The 22,165-nt window shown below is 34.3% G+C and overlaps 1 protein-coding gene across 7 annotated transcripts in view; it reads right to left on the bottom strand.

Moving 5' to 3' along the window:
* The window catches only part of Sick (sickie), a 504,036-nt gene that overhangs the window by 170,287 nt on the left and 311,584 nt on the right, over positions 1-22,165 (bottom strand). For all 7 annotated transcript variants that reach the window (XM_076804259.1, XM_076804253.1, XM_076804267.1 and 4 more), the window contains one exon: positions 1,085-1,235. In XM_076804259.1, coding sequence (XP_076660374.1) covers positions 1,085-1,235 — 151 coding nt within the window. The remainder of the gene's footprint in view (positions 1-1,084; positions 1,236-22,165) is intronic.

The raw sequence follows: 22,165 nt of genomic DNA, 5'->3' as shown, positions 1-22,165 counted from the left end.
TCAACAAGAATCGAGTACTCCGGAAGAATGCCGATCAATTTCTAACAAAATGTTAAATTGGATTGACAGGACATTTACAGATCGTGTAAACCTCTGCCGAAGAGAATTTTGAGCATCGATTGTAATCAGGTAAATATTGTGCAGCTATCGTAGTATTAGAATTGAAATATCTCTTGAACAAATTGTTTTTCGATATAAGAAGGTTAATAATATTTGATGGGGAATAAATAACTACATCGATTGGTGTATCCAAAAATACATAGTTTCATTAAAAAATTGAAAGTGACCTTCATATGCTCTCTACTCATCCACCTACAAAAAGGGAACATTAACATAGAGTTTTGTTCCCCTCAAAACCATATAACATTTTTTCCAAACGTTTTCGATATCATTAATAGTTTCGGGGATATTCGAGGGGTTCATTTGAAATGGAACGCCCTGTATAAAGTTGAAGTAAATTATGTTTTGTAAATCAGCAGTTCCAAAAAACAGAGAAATAGTCACGAATCTGTGTCCAATATTTGATCTGGTTCATTGGTATTCAGTAGCGAATAAATTTGTATAAAATAACTTGTTAAAGCCATCCGGTTCATAAAGAAAATGAAGCCGTTTTTAAACTTAATGAAGAGAACCAATATAAAAACAATATCGGTCTACTTCCTCTTAATGTACAATTTGCAATTTCTCGTGATAATTTCTCTGTTCAACGTTAAAACTTGATCAAAAAAAAAAAAGAAAGAAATAAAATGAGTATTTTAATGTACTCGATTTATTTCTGTTTTTTTTTTTTTTTTTTCTACAAAACGTTTAGAGCAATCTACAAAAGACAGACAGATTTTTTATATAGATTTTATTTTACTTCTAATTCTTTAGTTTTCATATTGATGAATGTAGTCGAACATGTATCCACTAAACTAATTAATGTTGTATTATTACAACTATGAACATTACTCGCAATATCTCATATTACAGTAAGGTAACATGAATGTAGTGCAAGGAGCCTGATATACGCTATACCGAATGAACTTCAGCATCGGGCCAAACGTGCTAGACTAATATTGCGTTTCAAAGGAAAATGGTTTACCTAGGGGTAGTGGTTGCTGTTTGTCTGTTTGTTGAATTTTGACTTCTGGGTTGAGGAATAAAGGACAGACCACCTTGCGGTGGCTGCTGGCTCGGGCTTGTGCTTCTGGAACTGCTCGCACTTCCGATGCCACCGTTTCCGTGTTTCAAACCTGGAATCAAAGAATTGACATTTCAGTCTGTCATCGCTGAATGAATATTATAGAAGATTGCCGACCGAATCTAATAAATAATATACTTCAGACATTATCTGCATATTTAATAAATTTAATTTCAATTCATGCTATCACTAGACTGCGGACCTTACGCAATATAAAAATGTCTTGCTTCGATTCTGGCAAGCAGAGGTTCAATAAAAATTCATTTCTTCCTTTAATAATTTTGATATGTTGAAAATGACATTTTTCAATTTTTCTAATCTTTTGTTATTTTATATTTCACTCAGTCAATATCTTCATAAATGTATAAAAATCCACAGTCTAGTTATCCCCTGTTTAGTGATATTTAATCATTAACGTCCTGAATTATGTAAATTCTGATTTGTTAGATCTCAAAACTGTTCAAAAGTAACATACAGGTTAACCATAAATATTTTTAACAAATATTTCAAAAGGATAGTAAAAAAAAATGTACCATATTGGTATAAGGCTGTTTATGTTTAGAAATTAATCGCTTCTCATATACCAGAAATACATCAATTATTAACAAATGTTAATTTAATTCGTATAAAAATAATACAATGTTGTTTCGTTCATTTTAACATGTTTGATTCATACAAGTACTCCCATGTACTTTATTGCAGTTGCAGAATATCAAGGATTAAGGAAGAATGCCTACTTACATGTAAATACGCATTATTATGCCTTATTATTTGTAGTAAAAAATGTTCTTTCACTTTTACCAAATAATATTATTAAACAGAGCAGTCGATTTTTCTGAACCAATAAATTAATATATAACAGCATTACTATTTGTAATACAAATTCTTAAAACAACGTATTATTGAACACTATAGTCGATTTTTCTGAACCAATAAATGAACATATGATAATTAACGAACTAATTATGATCATTAACTGTAATATAACAGTTCTGTTTTTTTTTTCTCTTACATACGATTCTTTTATATTTTCTATGACGATCGCAACGTATAAAGCGTTCTGCATAATAAACCTTATCGTTATTTGTTACGAGAGGTATAATAGATTTGCTTTGATCTTTGTGAAACGATCATTAGACCAAGATCTAGTTAAGCGATAGACGGCAAGCGCCCGTAAACATTTCCAGTTCTCTTCTATTAGATTTACGCTGTCATTGGCCGCGACTCAATAAAACGATGATAGGTTGGCTCATTAAGCATGCACAGTCGGAATACTGTGCTGGCTTAAAACCCGTCGGGTTGCGTCTGGCAAGTATAGTACCTATACGTTGTTTGTAGACGAAATAAATGACAGGCTGTGTGCGTTTCGTGTACGTGATAGCGTGGTGCATTCACCACGCAAGGAGATTAATCTACTGCTCCGCGTTGCTCAATCCGTCAGTACTGTAATCGCAGACATTGTTTCTACTGAGTAATTTGCATTATCGTGGGACAAGGTTGTAGCACATTCACGTCACATTAATAGATCATATTCGTCACTCTTTGCTATAATGGAGACAGATCACCCTTATTCAATACGCACTTCATATTGTCATAACTCAATAACCGAAAAAAATTTTATAAGTCACGGATAAAAGTCACTTACATCCAATCACTTTGACCGCCTTGAATATTTCCTTTATTTGTAATAACGTGAAAAAAATGAAGTATTCAAAACTTGCGTGGTACAGACACGGGAAATATTGTGATACAAATATTTTTTTTATAGGTGAAGCCGTTTCGCAGATCTCAAGGTCACCTTGATTTCTTTAAACGGAATGACCTTCCTTTTGTATCGTGATAAAAATTTACTGACCTTGATATGTCCTAAACCTAACCAGTTAACGAGATATTATGGAAATAATTTTCAATTTTCAAGGTGACTCTGAAATCTTCGAAACGCCTTTACTCTTTCTCAGATAGTTTATAATTTAAAGACAATAATAATAATATATAATATAATAATAATAATATTGTTTTTATTAAATAGTAATATTGACAGTAATAGTAATATTTTTTTATATATATATATACAAGGTGTATCAGCTAAAGGAGGCCACCTAAATATCTCCTTTATTTTTAATGGCACAAAAACTATTTATGGCATAATTTAAATGGTATCGAAGGAGAAACACCACAGAAGAAAAATTTCTTTTCTCCAGTTACTTATTTCTTCATAGATTTTTCGAGATCATCGTTCTTTTTTATCAGGAAAATTTTTTTTTAATTCCATCTTGTAGTGGCTGAAAAATTGCATTTGAATTTGTTTAAGTCATGACCTTCAGATGACCTTATGTACCAAAAATGAAATAAAGGAGATATTTAGGTGGTTTCCTTTAGCTGAGACACGCTGTATATAATCATAATAATAATATTTTTTAATTTTTGTGTTGATAATTTATAATTGTCTGAGAAACTGCGAAGTCTAACGAGTACAATTTCATTGCATATCGTAGAAAATGTGTGGTATTGACGTAAGGGTTAATATTAGACAATAACGTACCATTTAATAGTGTTGTACAGAAATTATTGGTGTGGAATTTACCTACGTATCCTTTAATTAAAAAAATTATCAGAAATTATCGTTGGAAAAAATCGTTGTAGATCAAATTGTAGACTAGAGTGTATGATGTATCTGAACTGTTGCGATAAAGATCCGTAGATAAACTGTAATCTAAATCATGAAACAGTTGTTTTATCTCGACCCATGTTACAGCTAGCTGTTTGATATTATGTAATTTATTGCAGACGCCAATGGTGTTGGAAACCCATAATTAGTGCGCAGCCAAAGTGATTCATTCGTTTATGCAGCTACCGCAAAGAACAAAAAAGAAGCTTCGCAAAATGTCAGTAATGGAATCAAGCATTATATATTATTATGTTATTTCTGATATACAAACTCTTCAAAATTTAGTTAGTTTACTTTAAAACTAGGTTTTCATTACTATGAGAAATATTAACAGGTTAAAATATTAACAAAAGGTCGAAATATTAGATAGAAGAATGTCAGCTAAAGAATGCTAATTTTCTTTGTTCTTCACGACTAGACAGAAATTCTTCATGCAAAATATAAATTGTCTCCATCAATTACAAGAGTCACATAAAAATAGATTTCTTCTCTTAATAATTCTAATAGGTTGTAAATAATGTACCAGTAATATTAAATTTAATGATGTTTCTTCTATTTTGTGTTTCACCTACTTATTTTTGCCATAAATTCCGCAGTCTATTTATTACACTCGTGCATCATTAACCTTTTTACTTCACTGTAAAGTAAATCTTGAGCTTTTATCTGTATGTAGTAAATTTATTCGTATGCTGTGTATTGTTCACGAAGTCTGCTCTTTATGCTTGGTCGCTATCTCCTGAAATCTTTATTAATTTCGTAGTATGGCCTGACGTATAAAGTTCTCTCTTGAATGTTACTTTCTCAACAAAAATGCACATCCACTATCCACAGTAATACTGTGTTACATAACTGTTGTGATATAAAGAATTCACTTGAACACGTAAGTACTAAATACATAAAGTAATAATGTATGAAACGTGTGCGCTCTTTTATATGAACGTATGAAAGTCGTAGAGAGATACATTTTTGTCTGAAATATACGTATATTTACAAAAAACAAACAAAAAAAAATTAAAAATTTTTTATTAATACTAGATGTACAAAGCATTGAAAGTGACTGCTACATTACTTTATAAAAATAACAACAACTTATTTATTCAGATCTTTAGCGATCTTTGTCATAATATGCGTCCAAAGAAATAAGTTGATCGACTAAATGCATTCCTACAGTCTCACTATTCGTAAATTGAAAAATTTGAAATTCATCAGTTTGATGCATCCAGTAGTTCTAGTGTTATCTTAAAAAATGAATGGATTTTATAGAAATATGTATTTACATACCAATTTATATACATCACTAAAAAGTTTAAAAGATAATTTACATGGCTTATTTTACATATTTATTTTCTACGACTTTTTAAAAAGAATTGTTAAAATACTTCGACAATTAAGAGAGCCACAAAGGTTTGAAGTCAATAGAAAGTTTCCATAGTATCAGAATTTAAAGAGCGCCGTGTGCGTATGAATATTGCAGCATTGCTAAAGCTCGTAAAGAGATACATTTATCGTCCAACGAATTTGTAATGAAATATTTAAAACGCAACGCTCGACATAACAGTGAAAGCCTATATTCGTTGATTTGGGCATTCGCTTGCGAGTGAATTTTCGAAGAAAGATACAGCTAAATTGCCAGCCAAGCAACGATTTGTATTTTTAATGAGGGTTTCAAGCCCCTCTCAAATGTGATCAGTTCTGAACATTACCATTGGGCGGAGACTCATTCATGCTACGAAAAAATCAAGAGTAAGGTCAACCGGTTTGTGAGCTTTGCATTCGATACCTCAAAAATGGCCAGAATTTCCACAAAATTGGATAAATGAAAACAAAAGGAAGCGTTTATAGTAAGCAATACCATTGTGGCCAGGAATTGCCGATTAAACGCATAGGAGGAAATTGTATTGTTATCGGAACAGACGATCAAAATATTTCAACACATTTTGTATCAATAACATTTCTTAAACCCTTAGCACACAATTTGAATGAAATGAGCGTTTATTTCACAATTTACAAGTAAATCTTTTAACGTCTTTATTAGCGTTACAAAATCAGATTGCGGACGATAACTGAAACCGTTTTAAATGTAAATACAATCCTACAATAAAACTAGTCTTTATCGTATACGTTACCAGTCCATTTCAACATTACTTTAAATATATACTTTTTGAGTTACATACATGTTACATATCTTTTCATTTGAAAGTCAATAAAAATATGCGAGTGATGCGTTTATTCTTAAAAGAAATATTCTGAATATGTTCTACTTTCGGAATCTGTAATAAAAAAGGAAGTACATGAACCAGTTCTGAGTCATAAGTGTGTTTACGCAATAAAAGCTCTGCCGTTACAATTCAATCGCGATCAAACTGTAATTCGAACACGTTACGCATATAATTTGTTACCGTTTCAGGACGATCTACATACAGTGCAAGTTATCTAAGACGTGCTATTCGCATGATTAATACAGTTCCAAACACAGAGGGAAATGACTGAAATAAAAGTTGTTTGGCTCTGGTGGAGTCATTATGTAGTCAATAAAACTTTCTCGCAGATCTACGTGTTCAAGAGATCGAATACGTTAAACACTGTCACGTGACGCGTTTCGTCTCTGTAGTGCATGAGTCACAATGTCACGTGACTAGTCCAGTACTGGCGAAGAGAGAGGGTAACATTTCCCCTCAATTCGAGTGAATTCCCCGATCTGGCGACTCTGGTAGTGACAGTCTTCGAGGTAAAATAGTATTAAATTAAGAAAATAATATTTCATAGCAGACAATATGTTCACGTTTTTTAAATAAGTTTTATCGAAACGTTGTAAGCAAAAATGAACTACTTATAGCGTCTCGTTTTCATTTTTAGCTATAAAACAAAATTAACTCTGCGTGTAATGGGTTAAAGATGAAGTTCATCTTTTTTTCCTCATCCTAAATGAAAAATGGACCAAATGACCATTGAATGAACGTCAATTTGAGCATATGGAGTTAGATAATGTTATACAACTCCAGCATTTTGTAATTTTATGTGATAAAAAATGTATGGAAATGAAGATAAAATATTGCTTAATGTTCTCTGAAAATCTTTTTTTTTCCAATACATTTATTCGGGGAAAAAAATGTCAGATTTACTCCATTTTAGTAGGTTTACAGGGTTGCATACCCCCTTAAGGTCTCTGAGAACCGGGCAGAAGCTTTTGCAATCATCCAATATTTCTGTGGGGCATATAATTTTTGGCGATTCGGCCTGTATTCGAGGATAGATCGATAATCAAAGATGCTGGAGCTGACGGATTCCCCGGGAGGCGAATTGTACGAATGTCCGGCGTCGTAAATCAATCCGCCTGCCTTTTTTATTAATTCGGCCGCGTGGGTCTCACGTTCGATCTACGCTAGAGGCTGTAATCCCAACGACCACGATCGTTCTTCATTGACACCGGTTCTGACAGTGATTCGTCGTAATGACGAAGAGCAATTCAGCCGGTCAGTCCACCGGCGTCAATTGTCCGCGGACGTGACACATATCGGCCAGATACAAGATAAACGGCCGGGGGGCTAACAGTCAAAGAAATCTTACGTTGTTGCGAACGGTCGCGAGGGCCGGCTTTATTAGTTTAACCCTTTATCGATCGTCCGTAGACATCGTAATGGTGCAACCACGCGTACTCGCATTCATAATCGGATACCACGCGTGCTGGTATGCCGGTCCGCTGGCGAATAGCATTCTTCCGGCGTGTTGCGAGCGGAATTCGTACTCGTTGATTGAGCGAAACGAGACAAATTCGACGAAAACAAGATTTTCAATACCGATGGACTCGACGCGAGTAGGTACGATATTTTTTTGACAAAAAAGAGAACGGAATTTAACACGCAATTACCTACGCGTCTTAATGTTAGGAATTTTAAACTCGCTTGAATTGGAAACGATGCTGACGGAGCCACGGTATAATATAATTACCAGTGCATTGTCCAAATGTATAGTTGTCCAGGTATTTAACCCCTAACTGTACGATCTTTTTCAAAATTTAATTTAGAAGAATTCTTTTGTCATTGATCGTTTCCTGAAAATCAAAGATAATGGTGAACAAATTCTGAGAACCACTTTTTGAGCCACTTAACGTGTTCACGTCGAAACAATGAATTTTCAAATAAATCTCTAGGCACTATACAGGGCGTCCAAAAAATGTTGCATTTTCTCGGAAAGGGTGATAACTAAGGTCATTTGAAATAACTTTTTCCTTTACGAAAGTATTCTCCGCGGTTTTGTTAAGAGTTATTAATGAAAACGAAGACTGAGCCGGAATTCGTCCGCTGAAGTCGCGGTCTGATTGGTCCGTGTTTTTCATAAATAACTCCTTAAGAAAGCCGCGCAGAACATTTTTGCAAAGGAAAAAGTTTCTTCAAACCCGTTTCTTCAGACCTCAGGAATCACTCCTCTCGAAGAAGTATAATATCCCAATATTTTTGGGACACCTTGTATGTTTTACTTAAAACTGGTTATTCGACCAACAATGGTACGTTCAGTGTTCAAGTATCCTCTGAAAGTGCTAAAAATTCACATGAATCATTTATCTGAATTATTCCTGAAATTCAATCTGAATTATTCGGATAAATTAGTCAGTGCACAGCACTTGAAAATGAAACGCAGAGGTACAAACACGTTGAGATTCGATTGAACGAAATATCCATTAATTTTGTGTTAGGACGTCGAACTCCAACATATTCACTGTGAGGATTTTTCTGGAAGATCAACTGGGAATCATTGCACCCTACTGAAGTTCTTCGAGGCACGAGGTGTCGTAATAAATTTGATATCTTTTTTAACCATCGGATTCTGCGGGGCACCGCTGACAAAGAAGAAAGGTCGAAGGGACGGGGCGGAGGAGTTAAAACGTGACCAGGCATTAGGGCTTGCCAGTCATGAGAATGATTCATCGTAAGTCGACGCATCGTCGATCGATCTTACGAGATATTAGCGACATCCGTGTGCCTCGAATTCTTAAACAGAGACCAGAATGCAGCGAGGCACGGAACCACCTGCGGCTCTTCGTGTTATTCTTTTTCTACAGTCTTTCTAAAACGCCAGCTGCTTATTCAACGGGCATGTTATATGGGATGTTTTATTTATTCTGAACTCGGAAAGCATGCACTTGACGTTAATGCTAGCTGAACATTGGCGAATAGTAATTACTATACCATGTGATTGCAGTTAGATTACTTCGCAGTTAACGCATTTATCGATCATTTTCAAACAATCAAAATACATACCACTCTCGAAAGTAATCTTTGCCACTTTCTATGCGTTTCATAGTAATCGATGAAACCTCAATATGGCAGGCAAAAGATTAAACTAAGAGATAAAGTAAAATATTAAAATCTGAAATGAACTTGCGGTTGATGATAAGCACTTTGTTTACATTTTGAATCCACTAGCTTGATTTCATTAATAAAGTTGAAAATATCCCATTACGTACGCATTTTTTCACAGTGAGTTTATATTTTTCATCGTTTCTTATATTTATGACCTTGAATGACTCTGAATGACTATATCGTTGAAATTGTCTCGAGAAGGACTACGATCGTAGGAGTTTAAAAATTAAAAAAAAAATAAGTGGACCTTCAAATCTCCTAAGCATATCCACCTGAAAAAAAGTTCTGCACACCACGTGATGGCCCCCTCGAATCCAAACAACCTTTGTCCGAAACATTTCTTCCTATCTCAAAAAATGCAGAAGTTATTCAGGTGGCTTGTCTTAGGTGTTTCGACCTGATTGTAGAGTCTACGAAGAAAATTCAATGTTGACATCGCTATAAAATGGGAAATTCCCGGGAACGCGATTGCAGTGGAGAAGTTTGCATTCATAGATTCCTGTAAAGTGTCTCTCCAGCGACTTGTTTCATGGAGTTGTGATTAAACGGTGTGCACAACAACTAGGCCAACTATGAATACGATTCGTCGACTAAGGTTTGCGAACTGCTCGATAACGGAACTTGTTAGATGAATGAACATTGACCGAGCAAATCGTTAGTTCAATTATCGTCGAAATATGCGACACAAGGAGCGTTTCACGCGAGTATGATTGGCTGGAAAGCAACTGACCTTTACCGACTATGTGAAAAAATGTGAGTGTTTTGTAACGAACATTGTTTACAGAGATACGAATATTTTCACAAAACATTATCTATTGATGTCATTAACATTTCTATTTGAGTTCAGGTACATTAAGAATGTAAAGTGAAGTCGCATAACTTTAAAATTATAATTACATGTTGCCCAGTGTTCTCTTTGTTAATCTATTTTATATAACTGAAAAATGTTTAAGTTATATAAACGAAAATTTCTATTGCATTGCCAACGGAATCATTTCACATAAATTTAGTTTTATTTGGTTTTATGCTATTAAGAGTTCAACGATAGAAATTTAATTCTATTAAGGGGAGACTGGCAGCCGTCGCGAGCAGACGTGTTTATTTACTTACGCTCCGTCCAGGTAGTGCTCGAATAATCTGTTAATTCCACGTGCAGTGTACAAAGAGAATTCCTCATACGACAGTTAGCGTGTGATCTATAGTCTATAAGAGTATAAAAATCTTAAATAATAATGGCTTCTGACAACAGGGGTCAAATATCCACCGAATTTTATTTAAGCAAATACGTATATCGCAAAAAAACTTTCAAACTAAAATCAATACGCACAGATTGGGAAGGAGTAGACACAAATCTTAATAATAATTTCTTTCATTTCTTCTCTCCGGAATATGATTTAATGAACGTGAATGAGAAATATTCCCTTCTTACACAGATACTAACGAATGCAATCACTCTCCATACACCAATAAAGAAAACTGTTCACAATAGCATACACAGAAACCCGGTATCATGGTGGGACTCCGAGTGTGACAAGGCTAAAAGGCTCAGAAGAGCGGCTTTCAAAAAGTGGAAACACACCAATGATTCTGTTGACTATTACACATACAAAAGATCGGTAGCCCTAGCCAAACGCACTTTCAAACAAAAGAAAAGAGATAATTTTAAAGAATATGCAAAAAATATTAATTTTAACACTAAAGGAAAGCACGTTTGGAATACTGTCTCAAAATACTTAAAAATAAATGGACCAAAATAATACCTTTTCACACTTCGGAAAACCACCAAACGGCTAGCATAATCAATGATGCCCTGGATAAAATTGGCCCTCCTTGGGTCCCAACAGACCCTGATTATCTACCGCCCTCTAATGAAAATGCATTTCTAAGCTCACCATTCACCAAAGATCCTGTTCAGCTCCTGGTGTAGACGGCATCGATTATGAAATTTAAAAGAAAATGCCAATAAAATACAAGTTGATTCTTCTGGACATTTTTAACGAGATGTTTAACGCTAGTATCTACCCAGAAGAATGGAAAGAATCATACATTCACTTCATCGGTAAAACAGATGGAAAAAGTGTCAGGCCAATTTCTCTAACATATTGTTTGTGCAAGCTGTTTGAAACTATGTTAAAATTTAAATTAGATTGGTGGATTGAAAGCAACGGCATTGTCCCCAAAACCCAATCTGGTTTTCGTAAGGGTCAATCAACAGCTGATAATTTTTACTAATTTGCTCCTTAATGCGGAAGAAGCTTTCAGCAATAAAAAAGATCTATTGGCGGTATTTCTGGACACAAACAGTGCCTTTGACAGCGTTAATGTGGATATTCTCCTAAGTAAACTAGCGGACATTGGATGTCCTCATAAGGTAACTAAATGCATAAAGTTTTTAACCCATGAAAGAACAATCTATGCAGGCATCCCAGAAAACAATGCCAGGAAGGTTTATAAAGATATTCCTCAAGGTGGCGTACTAAGCCCTCTACTGTTTAATATTTATATTTCTAGAATTGCTCTAAATGTACCTAAGAGCGTTACTGTTTCACAATTTGCTGATGATCTTGCTATATACTGTAAAAGGTTCTCGGTAGATTCAAGCATAAACCTTTTGGAAAAATCGATCGCAATAATCAATAAGAACCTAAGGGATCTAGGACTAGATTTATCTCCGCAAAAAAGTGTCCTTGTACACTTCAATAAACGTAATGTTCTACCTGGAGAGACCAAAATTATGATAAATAATGTATCCATGACATCCAGGGAGATTGTGCGATTTTTGGGCATCATTTTTTATTATAAAACGTCATTTAAACATCAGATAGAGCATGTTCAAAAAAGGTGCGATAGAGCAATTAATATAATAAAATTTCTCAGAGGCACTTGGTGGGGAGCACATCCTGAAACGTTAATAATACTATATAAGAGTTTTATTCGATCTATAGCAGACTATGGTAGTTTCATTTATTTTCCAACACAGAAGAAACAGATTGAAGTACTTGAGGAAATGCATTACCGTGCCATAAGATTGGCTTTGGGACTCAGATGTAGTACCCCCACCAACATTCTCCTATCCACATCCAAACTGCAGCTCGTACAAGAGCGCTCCAAATTCCTGTGTAATAACTATCTCTGTAAAATCCATTCTAACACAGGACTATTAATTTATAACACTATCACTAGGATTAGAAGAATTATTCCGCCGTACTTAATGAAATCCACATTGATATTGATTTTGGTCGGACCGTGGCTGAATCCAGGAATCTCAGCCTCTTGATTGATCAGCTCTCACTTGAAAAGGGTGCACTCTCCATATTCACAGATGGTAGTAAAAGTAAGGACACCACAGTGGTTGGAACAGCCTGCGTATGTCACAATCTGAATTTATCAGTAGTGAGAAGCATAAATAGAAATGCATCCATATTTACAGCTGAATGTATCGCACTTATGGACGCTGTGGACGTTGCCCTTAATAACAAAGATCAACGTTTTATTATATTTATGAACACCGCACAAAATATCCTGATTCCAACGAAATTCAATTTTACTGGATTCCGTCCCATCTGGGTATTTATGGTAATGAAAATGCTGATGAATTAGCCAATATTGCCAGGAACAGTGCTGATCCGGATTGTTCTCTCAAAATACCGTATACTGATTTAAGGGGGATCTCTAAATCAGGTGCTTTCAATAACACCAATGAATGTATAGTTACTGAAGGCCGATTCAAGGGCAGAAATTACTTTGAACATTTTCACGACGAAAGAAGGAAACCCTGGTACACCGGGAAAAATCTATCTCGAGAAATCATTGTGACCATTAACAGAATTAGATCTGGTCATTATAGTCTTAACTTCTCTCTAGCTAAAATCAATGTGGTAAATAACCCCGTATGTTCATGTGGTCATGAGACACAGGATATTGATCACGTCTTAAGGCAATGTCCTCTATATGACACGCACAGATTGAAATTTATATATAACCTGAGATTACAGGGTTGTTTTCTTCCCATGTCGTGCAATGTACTACTCCACAGACCTACAAACACACTATGTAAGATTTTGTGCTCCTTCCTGAAAGATTGTGGACTATGTATATAATGTCACCATCACGTCCATTACCAATTAACCGACTTCAACGTTACCTTCACATTAGTATAAGGTTATTATTGTAATATTATGTATGTAATACAGACCACAGAATAACCTCTCATCGGAGGTTACAACTGTTCAATAAAAAAAAAAACATTTCTATTAAGGATTTCATTTCATAATTTTTTAATAACATTTTTAGGATATGGGGAGTAGGCAATGATAGCTACGACGCGTGGTTTCAAATTTGCTTTCAAATTTGCATACCATTAATAATACCAATTAAGAACAAAAGGAATTTTCTCACAATAATTCAATAATAATAATAGTTTATACATATCGATATTGCATATTTCCTCCCTTCCCTACTGATTCAGAAGTTTAAATATTTTTAATATTATTATTATTTAATATTATTTTTTTGTTCAAATATTTGTTAATTTTTCCAAAACAAATTAGTTACGCCATTAGCAAAAGAAAACATATTACGGTGTCCCTGTTTAATTAGTTTATTTTTAAACTTATATTGATCAATTCTTACGATTATTATTTTACTTCTTGAACAATCTTATTTTGAAAATATGAATTTGAAAAGGCCATGTCACTTGTATATGCTATATAAACCTTATATAGTTTAAAGCAATAAATTTGTTAACAATTGAAAGTAACTGAATTTTAGCAAATACTGTTATGTCAGCCGCTTAGCTGGCAATATTTTTATGTACAATACGGTCCAAATTTTTCATGAATCTGTCACCTAGGAATGTTTCCCTGTGTCAATGTACTGCTGTGAAAATAGACTCATCAAAAACTAGTTTCAAGCGGAGCTATTCTAACTACTTGAGCACGCCACTTCATTAAATTACATACTTGCTCTACTCTTCCCTTAACATCTGTCATCTTCTCACAGTCTCAACGCTCATAGACATAGCAAATTGAGAACATTTTTTCTACTCTCATGTTATAGAGATAGGGCTTGCAGAGCTTAATTACGGATATTCCCAAAAAACAAATGTAGTGAAGTTTATACAACGGCATGGAATGATCCATTTTGTAATAATAATATACCAAACAAATTTCTTGAAAATTATCATTTCATTTAATGTTATTTGTAGATTTGTTAATTATTTATGGTCTCTAAGCAAAAAATCTAATAATATTACATTTATCGTGTCTCTATTGATATTTTACATTTGACGAATATATTTCTTATTTTATTAATCATTCCTCGTGTCTCATTCAATAATTTCATATAATTTTTTAATCTTTTATAGCAATGTACAAATAATATTTTAAGAACACGTATCACTTTCTACGGTTAATATTATAATGTTCTACCAAAATCTTTAACGGTCTTCTTAATTTCAATTTACATACGTATATATAATACGTCAGTTAAACATTCAAAATACTATCATTCGTATCGATTTAATTCCTTACGTCAAATTGTTAACATTAGCAGCAATGAAATTTCAAATTACATAAATTAAAATAAAAATTGTTTGCATTAATTTCAAGACATAGAAGTTGCATACATTTATTTCTTTTTTTAATAAATATAATCAGATAACAATAATACAACATTTTTAAATTCATAAAATGTTTTTCTATATTACATTGGAGCTACTTATTTTAATTATAAATGTATAAAATTTGCAATCCTGTCATTGGAACTTTAACCTTTGAATTAGTACACGAGCCGTGACACATTTTAAAAGTATAGACTAAACAATATCCACTTCGCCTACACTTTCCACTGGTTATATCAGCGAAACGTAAGGAGTCACACATTACTTATTCGCCAATACTAGCTTGTTATCAGAGAGCGATAATTCGGAGCGCTTCGTGCATATTTAACGCACCCATTTTTCGCGCACAGTATCGTACACGGAAAAAATGAATTTTCCGTGTGTAAGCCAATCACAAGAACCGTATACCTTTAGAGCATCATTGCCCAAATGAGAATTTTTATTATTAAATCGAGTAATTTATCGTGCAAACGGTCGGAAAGAAATCGTGGTGCGAACAAAACTCTGTAACACGTTAGGCAAGACCTGTTGCGTAATTATGGCAATGAACGCACATGAAGTTGTAAACTGCACCATATAACATCATTTTCAATCTACAACTTTTTTGTGCGCAATAAGAAGGCTGATTAAACGGAATTAATGCTACAGTAAACTCACTATTATAAAAGACGCTCGATTTGAACAAACATTCTTAATACAGTCTGTAAATTAATAATTAAAAATGGTTACTAATTTGGATAACTATTAATATTGTCTAGAGATTCGGATAGACAAACGATTATACAGGCTATGCCAATGAAGACATCGACTTAATTTTTTTTTTTTAATTAGATGGCTAAGGAGGGCTAATGTTATAGTGTGTATTAAATTTTTTTGGGGTAACTTTTTCGGGGAGAAGGGTGGCCCCCAACATTTTTTTAAATGGGAAGTAGTATTAATCTTTTGATATTGTGATATCTCTCATAATGCTACATAGCATTTACTTGAATCGTTGTTTTTTTCATTGCGCACTGTTACAGAGTTATAGCGAAAATTTGTTCTACATTTAAACTGTGAAGAAACGAAAAATGTCATAATAGCATTACGTACTATTTTATCAACAGTTCAAAATGGGGTCCTTGAACTTCCAAGCACTTTGTAAATCTTGTACAAATACTCCGTCGAACATTTGATAACATTAATGAGGTAACCGATGCACTAGCAGTTCTTAGCACAAGTTCAACTTGCCCATAAACATATTCTTTGAATTAATTCCCAATTGTTAGCTATAACTCTGTAACTGTGCATAATAAAAATAAAATGGTTGAATTAAATGCTATTCAGTGTGATAAGAAGTATCACAATGCCAAAAAATCAATACTACTTCCCATTTAAAAAAATGTTTCTTTTAATCACTTAATTAAGAATAAATGAGGTTGATATCTTCATTAAACTCTGAGAAAACAGCTTGTAACACTTTAGTTGATACTTGATTCAGCAGGATATTACAAAGACTGGCATTCAGAAAGCGGCAATAGACACTCGGTATTGCAGAAAGACTCTTACGCTACCATTTTTTTTTTCTTAACGTCTCACGGTTCTCCGCTGGTAGTATCGCTGAACGATCCACACGAGTGCAAGCGAAGCGCGATGACTGCTTAATCCATCGTTTATCGGCTCAGTCGATTAATCGCGTCGCGATAAATGCTCGAGAGTCGAGAATAACGTGCACCTTTTGTTTTGGAACAGCGTCGTCGGAACAGGGACAGTGTCGAAGTTCGAAACCGCGTAGTCTCGGTCGTCGATCACGATTGCGCGCCCGACGGTGTTCTCGCACCACCGTAAACTCGTACTTGCATTTTGTGCGAACGCACTGCTACACCATGCTGCACCGCGTCAGAATCTCCTTCTCCCTCCCTCCCCTTTTGTTTCGCTGCTGGTACGGTACTCCAGAGCGAGCGTGCATCGGTGCACAAGGGAGCAACGAGCAGCGGTTGCATTAGTGCGTCTTTAACGGTGCATGGACTCATAAGGGCATTGCATCGAACGATCTGTGTGTACACGGCCGGGCTTGCATCGACGAGTGAACCGCGTGTGTGTCGGTGCGTGCGAACGCCACGATTGACAGGCCAAGGCGATTAAGCGTAGCGCTCACTACAGAGACGTCTCGACTATTCCGCTTCATTCGAGGCTTTCCTTAAGTATCCATGCTGCTGGACTAAATTATTAGACAATTACAGGGACAACGACCTCGTATTAGTTCTGTATCAAATAACATTCTTCCTGAAAGAGAGCTGTTTGCTTGCAACTCCAATGTCATCTAAACAAAAATGGCACACCGCATTGGATTTTAACGTACAGTGGATCTAAACAGTATTTGAACACTATACTGTGTCTATTCGATATATGTCCAAAACACGGGTCTGGACAGAGACATATAGCTAGAAGATATTATTCTTTGATATACCGCTGAACGTAGAAAAAGACAGCTAAGCTCGAGTGGCCTCGGTCGCAGAGGAGTGTAAACATAATGCGGGTCGGGTGTATCGGTGTGAGACCACTACTAATCCAATAACGAAACTTCTTTACTTTTCATTATTTTTTTTATGGGACTTTCCCCATCATAGTTGAGGTTTTTTTCGAATGAAAATGATACCAAATATGATATCATTCCGATGATATTTATTTGTGTAATGAACGGCTGGACATTTGGGACATATATCGAGTAATGACTGTATCTCCGACTTTTGGAAAAATTTTCGATATTTAAAAAGTTGTGATCATTTCGTGGAAATAAATAGTACTTTTCCTCAAAAATGCTGCAGATTCAAATGTCTCCAAAAATTTTTCTCATAAATAAAACTGCCATATATTTGGAGGCTCAAGCCTCCTCTTTACAATGACTCCTTAAAAATTGCTGTACGGTTTTTTTTCACTGTTTTATGGAAGAAAAATGAGGATCAAGGTCATTTGTGTAAAGCCTCCATGGCATAACTTATGCTACTGTAATGTTGGCGGCACACCTCTCATCCAAAACGCGATAAAACGATTTTAAAAAATCGCACATCAGTTCTTAGGATACCGTTGTAAAGAGGACGTTTCTGTCTTTAAATGTACAGAGGTTTCAGTCATTAGAAAATTTTTTCACTGTTAGTGTAGTAAGATTTTCCTCTTGTCTTTCTTCACGTACCTGTAAAACTATTTTATTTGTATTTTGAAAACGGAACGTGACCTGTACCAACTCCACTAGTAAGTTGTAGGTTCATTCTAACACGTGGAGTAATTAAATTTTTTCCTGTATGTTTATGCAGTTTTACAATAAATTGAAAACTATCCGTCGAAATTGGCACATTCTGAGTGTTTTTCATTCATGAAAGTCCACAGAACACTAACACGCAAATTAGAGTTGTATTATTATTGCTATTTTTCAAAATTTATTTTCTTGAAAACTACACATGGAATTAAAAAAAATTTACGGATTTGTATTCAAATCGCGAAGATCTATTAGAAACATTTCAATCTTTATTTGTTACTTTATGATTTATGTAATTTTTATTGTTCTAATGAATGATGAATATATATTTCATATTAATATATTTTTACGTTAATAACTGCAACGACGTATAAATGAAATTAACGAATACATGCTGTGCTTCTATGCTTAAAATTTGTAATAAAAAAATTTTCGTAGTACTTGTTAACTAAATTTTAATTGGAGGAATCAGTATCATACGTTCATATAATTAAAAAAATGTTTTGTTCAGTTGTATTATAAATCTGCCCACTCGCACGTTAACGCACGAATAATAAAACACAGGAAATGTAAACGAAATTAATTTTAAATTCAGCGCAACATGCAAACCCATGTGAACAGCCTCTACTATGTTAAGAAAATAGTTAATTATCCATTGATATACGTAATATCATCTAATTAGAGATAATGGTACGGGGAGCAACGGGAACGGATAAACTAAATTGTATAGCACTACAAGATAAAGAAAAGTTCATGAGAAACTGGTGAAGCAGTAACAATGAAAAGTCAATATTTAGCGAGACTTGATTAAGGTAGCAGATGTTAAATACAATTTTTCATACATTTTTTAATGTATGGATCCATAAAACTTTGTTGAGCATTATTGTGTTTACATAAAATTATTTTTTTTTCTATTGAACAAATGTCATGAGAGATGTATTAAAACATTACGAATAAACAAAACCAAAGTACACACCAAAAAGAAAAGAAACCAAAAATAAGGATATACAACATTTTTTTATATCAAGTAAAATGGTATTCTCAATATTACATTTTACAGTTTGCATGTACTGACTGTACCGCCAGAGCTGTCAGGAGAAAGGGCTGGGTTAAAGTTTTCCCACCGCAGGGATCCCTTTTTAATTTGTTGAGTTATTTGCAATTCCATTAAATAGATTCATCTAGTACAGAGAGAGCACGTCAAGCGTCTAGTGTAAAAGAAGATATTAAATTTTTTAATTTTCAAATGCAAAACCTTTGTTAAAAGATGGATGCAAAAGCATCAAAGTTTCTGAATCTAAAATAAATATTATAATAGAAGTGTAGATTTATAATATTATTAGTTGATGGCTGGAATGATAAGTAACTTGTTTGTTCAGTAAATTCTTTTGGAAGAAATAATACAGTGCTAATATGATTTATTAGACGGCTGAACACAATATTAAACAAATTAAACATTACATGGTAATAATTATTAATATTCTTGTATTTGTTATGTAAGCGTTAAAACTTTGTTTTTCATTATTTTTATTAAATGCGAGCAGAGTGGGAAGTTCGTTCTACTCGAATAAAAATGTATAATTGACAATTGATAGAAATAAATAATATGTCTACTGATTTTTAGAGATATTTCATACAACTCAATAATTTTATATGAATGTTATCATTCTTTATTATCAAACCGAAAAGGAGAATAGAAAAAATATGAATTTGCATAAGCTTGCAACCCAATACCTGAACCTTGTAATCTATCCATCTGAAGATACAACAATTAAACCTCCTTCCTTATTTAAATTGAGTCTAATAAGAATAAGGGAAACACTATTTGTACTAATCAATAGCTAACTTTTGCAGTAAATGTGCGCTCACAATTTCATAATTTTATAATTTCGCTCACAATGTCTTTCCTAGCCAGAAAATAATTAAGTAACGCTTATAAGCCTGGTCACAAAACAAACCACAAGACAAAGGATGCGTAAAATAGTTTAAATATTTGCTAAACACGAACGCAAGCAATGAAGAGCCGAGATAAGACAGTTCAATAGTGTGATCTAGAACAAGCAGACGGAAAGTCATAGTAGTGGAAAAGCTACTTTTCACCGTTCCGCGATAAATATCAACGGAGCAAGTGTCTTACGATGCGTTTACATCGTTACAGTATCACTATGGAGAATACAATTGAAACCCTCGACAATGGTCGATTTTAATGGGACGGCGCTCACCAAGACATTCATTGTGTGCGAGTTGAGGTTTGCTGATGAGACAAGATGAAAGAAACCTGGTGCATACCACGTGCGCCAGCCCAACCAGATCTAAAAGAATTTACATTTTCCAGAGAGCATCTGCGCAGGGTATACTCATTGTTAACAAGATACGAGCTCATTTTCAGTTTTTAGTGTCATTAACAGTAGGTTTACGGGACCCGTCAAAATGACGGGTTCTAATATTGATAACACTGTCCAACAAAATTAAACTTTTTTCGAGTTTTGCAATACCTGTTGGGTGATTCTTATAGACTTTGTCATCCTAAAACCGAATCTGAAAGTAGAATTGCTCCATCACGCAACGTTTTCGAAAAATTTTGGTTTTTGTAAAAATGCCCGATTTTGATACGAAACGACGTGTTACGCAAAAACTAAATACGCGAGAAAGTTCAAATTTGAGTCAAGAGATAGAGGGGACTCTCCTCTACATATTCATATTGTCAATTACATTTTTATGTACTTCCTAATAGTTGTAAATGGTTGTTAAAGTTTGAAAATGTGCCGACGCGGGTACTTTGTACGCTCTATTTTTGTATTTATGTGAAAAATCCTTTATCTAGCAGGAATTTACTATACAGGAATGCATTCTACAGACATTTCTGGTAAAGAAACCATTCACGAAAAGTATTTGGTTCCCTTAATGTACGAGAAGGATTAGAAAATGTTAATTGACAGCGTGTGCGCGACGCGTTCGCGCCAGACGGCCATTGCAGCCTTTTCGCGACTCGCCAGGGCCGTCGCTATGCGTAGTCGACGTTGGTACCACTCAAGTATGTCTTTGCTTACTATGCTTAATTAAATACATTTTTTTTTGTCTTTTTGGGTGCCAATCATTACAAAAAATTATAAAAATACGAGTTATATTCACATTTCATTGTGGAAATGCTTAATAAAGAAAATTGACCGCAGCAATGCGGTGACTGGAAAATTTTATTTTCAGTAATTGTTGTCTTATCTTTATAATTGTAATAACAATGGACATTCAAGATTCTTCCGATTAAAATAAGTCCAAACACTATGTAAATGGGACTATTTTTATCGATTTTATTGATCGAAGTACATAATTAAGACATAGATTGCTCTATATTAAATCGATAAAATCTCGCGGAAGTGTATAAATCAGCCGGACTGTTTCTTCTCGTACATTAAGGGAACCAAATACTTTTCGTGAATGGTTTCTTTACCAGAAATGTCTGTAGAATGCATTCCTGTATAGTAAATTCCTGCTAGATAAAGGATTTTTCACATAAATACAAAAATAGAGCGTACAAAGTACCCGCGTCGGCACATTTTCAAACTTTAACAACCATTTACAACTATTAGGAAGTACATAAAAATGTAATTGACAATATGAATATGTAGAGGAGAGTCCCCTCTATCTCTTGACTCAAATTTGAACTTTCTCGCGTATTTAGTTTTTGCGTAACACGTCGTTTCGTATCAAAATCGGGCATTTTTACAAAAACCAAAATTTTTCGAAAACGTTGCGTGATGGAGCAATTCTACTTTCAGATTCGGTTTTAGGATGACAAAGTCTATAAGAATCACCCAACAGGTATTGCAAAATTTTTTTGGTGTTGGACAGTGTAATTTACGATTATTGAGACTGTGAAGATCCATCTACGTGGAATTACTCAACAAACTTATTTCCTTAGGTATATATTGTTTAAAAAATGGCTGAAAACTTGGACAGACACATTCTTCTTATTTTTATAAAGTAATGTAAAATACTCACTTTTAATGCTGCATAAACCTAGTGTTAAAGAACCGTAGCCGTCTCCATTGTTACATGGTAAAATTCATTCTATGTCGGGCAACGTTTGCAGAATGTTTTGCGC

Source organism: Halictus rubicundus, chromosome 2 (assembly GCF_050948215.1).
Source record: "Halictus rubicundus isolate RS-2024b chromosome 2, iyHalRubi1_principal, whole genome shotgun sequence".
Lineage (NCBI taxonomy): Eukaryota > Metazoa > Arthropoda > Insecta > Hymenoptera > Halictidae > Halictus > Halictus rubicundus.
Note: the sequence above shows the minus strand (reverse complement) of the source record. Positions and strands in the feature narration are given on the sequence as shown.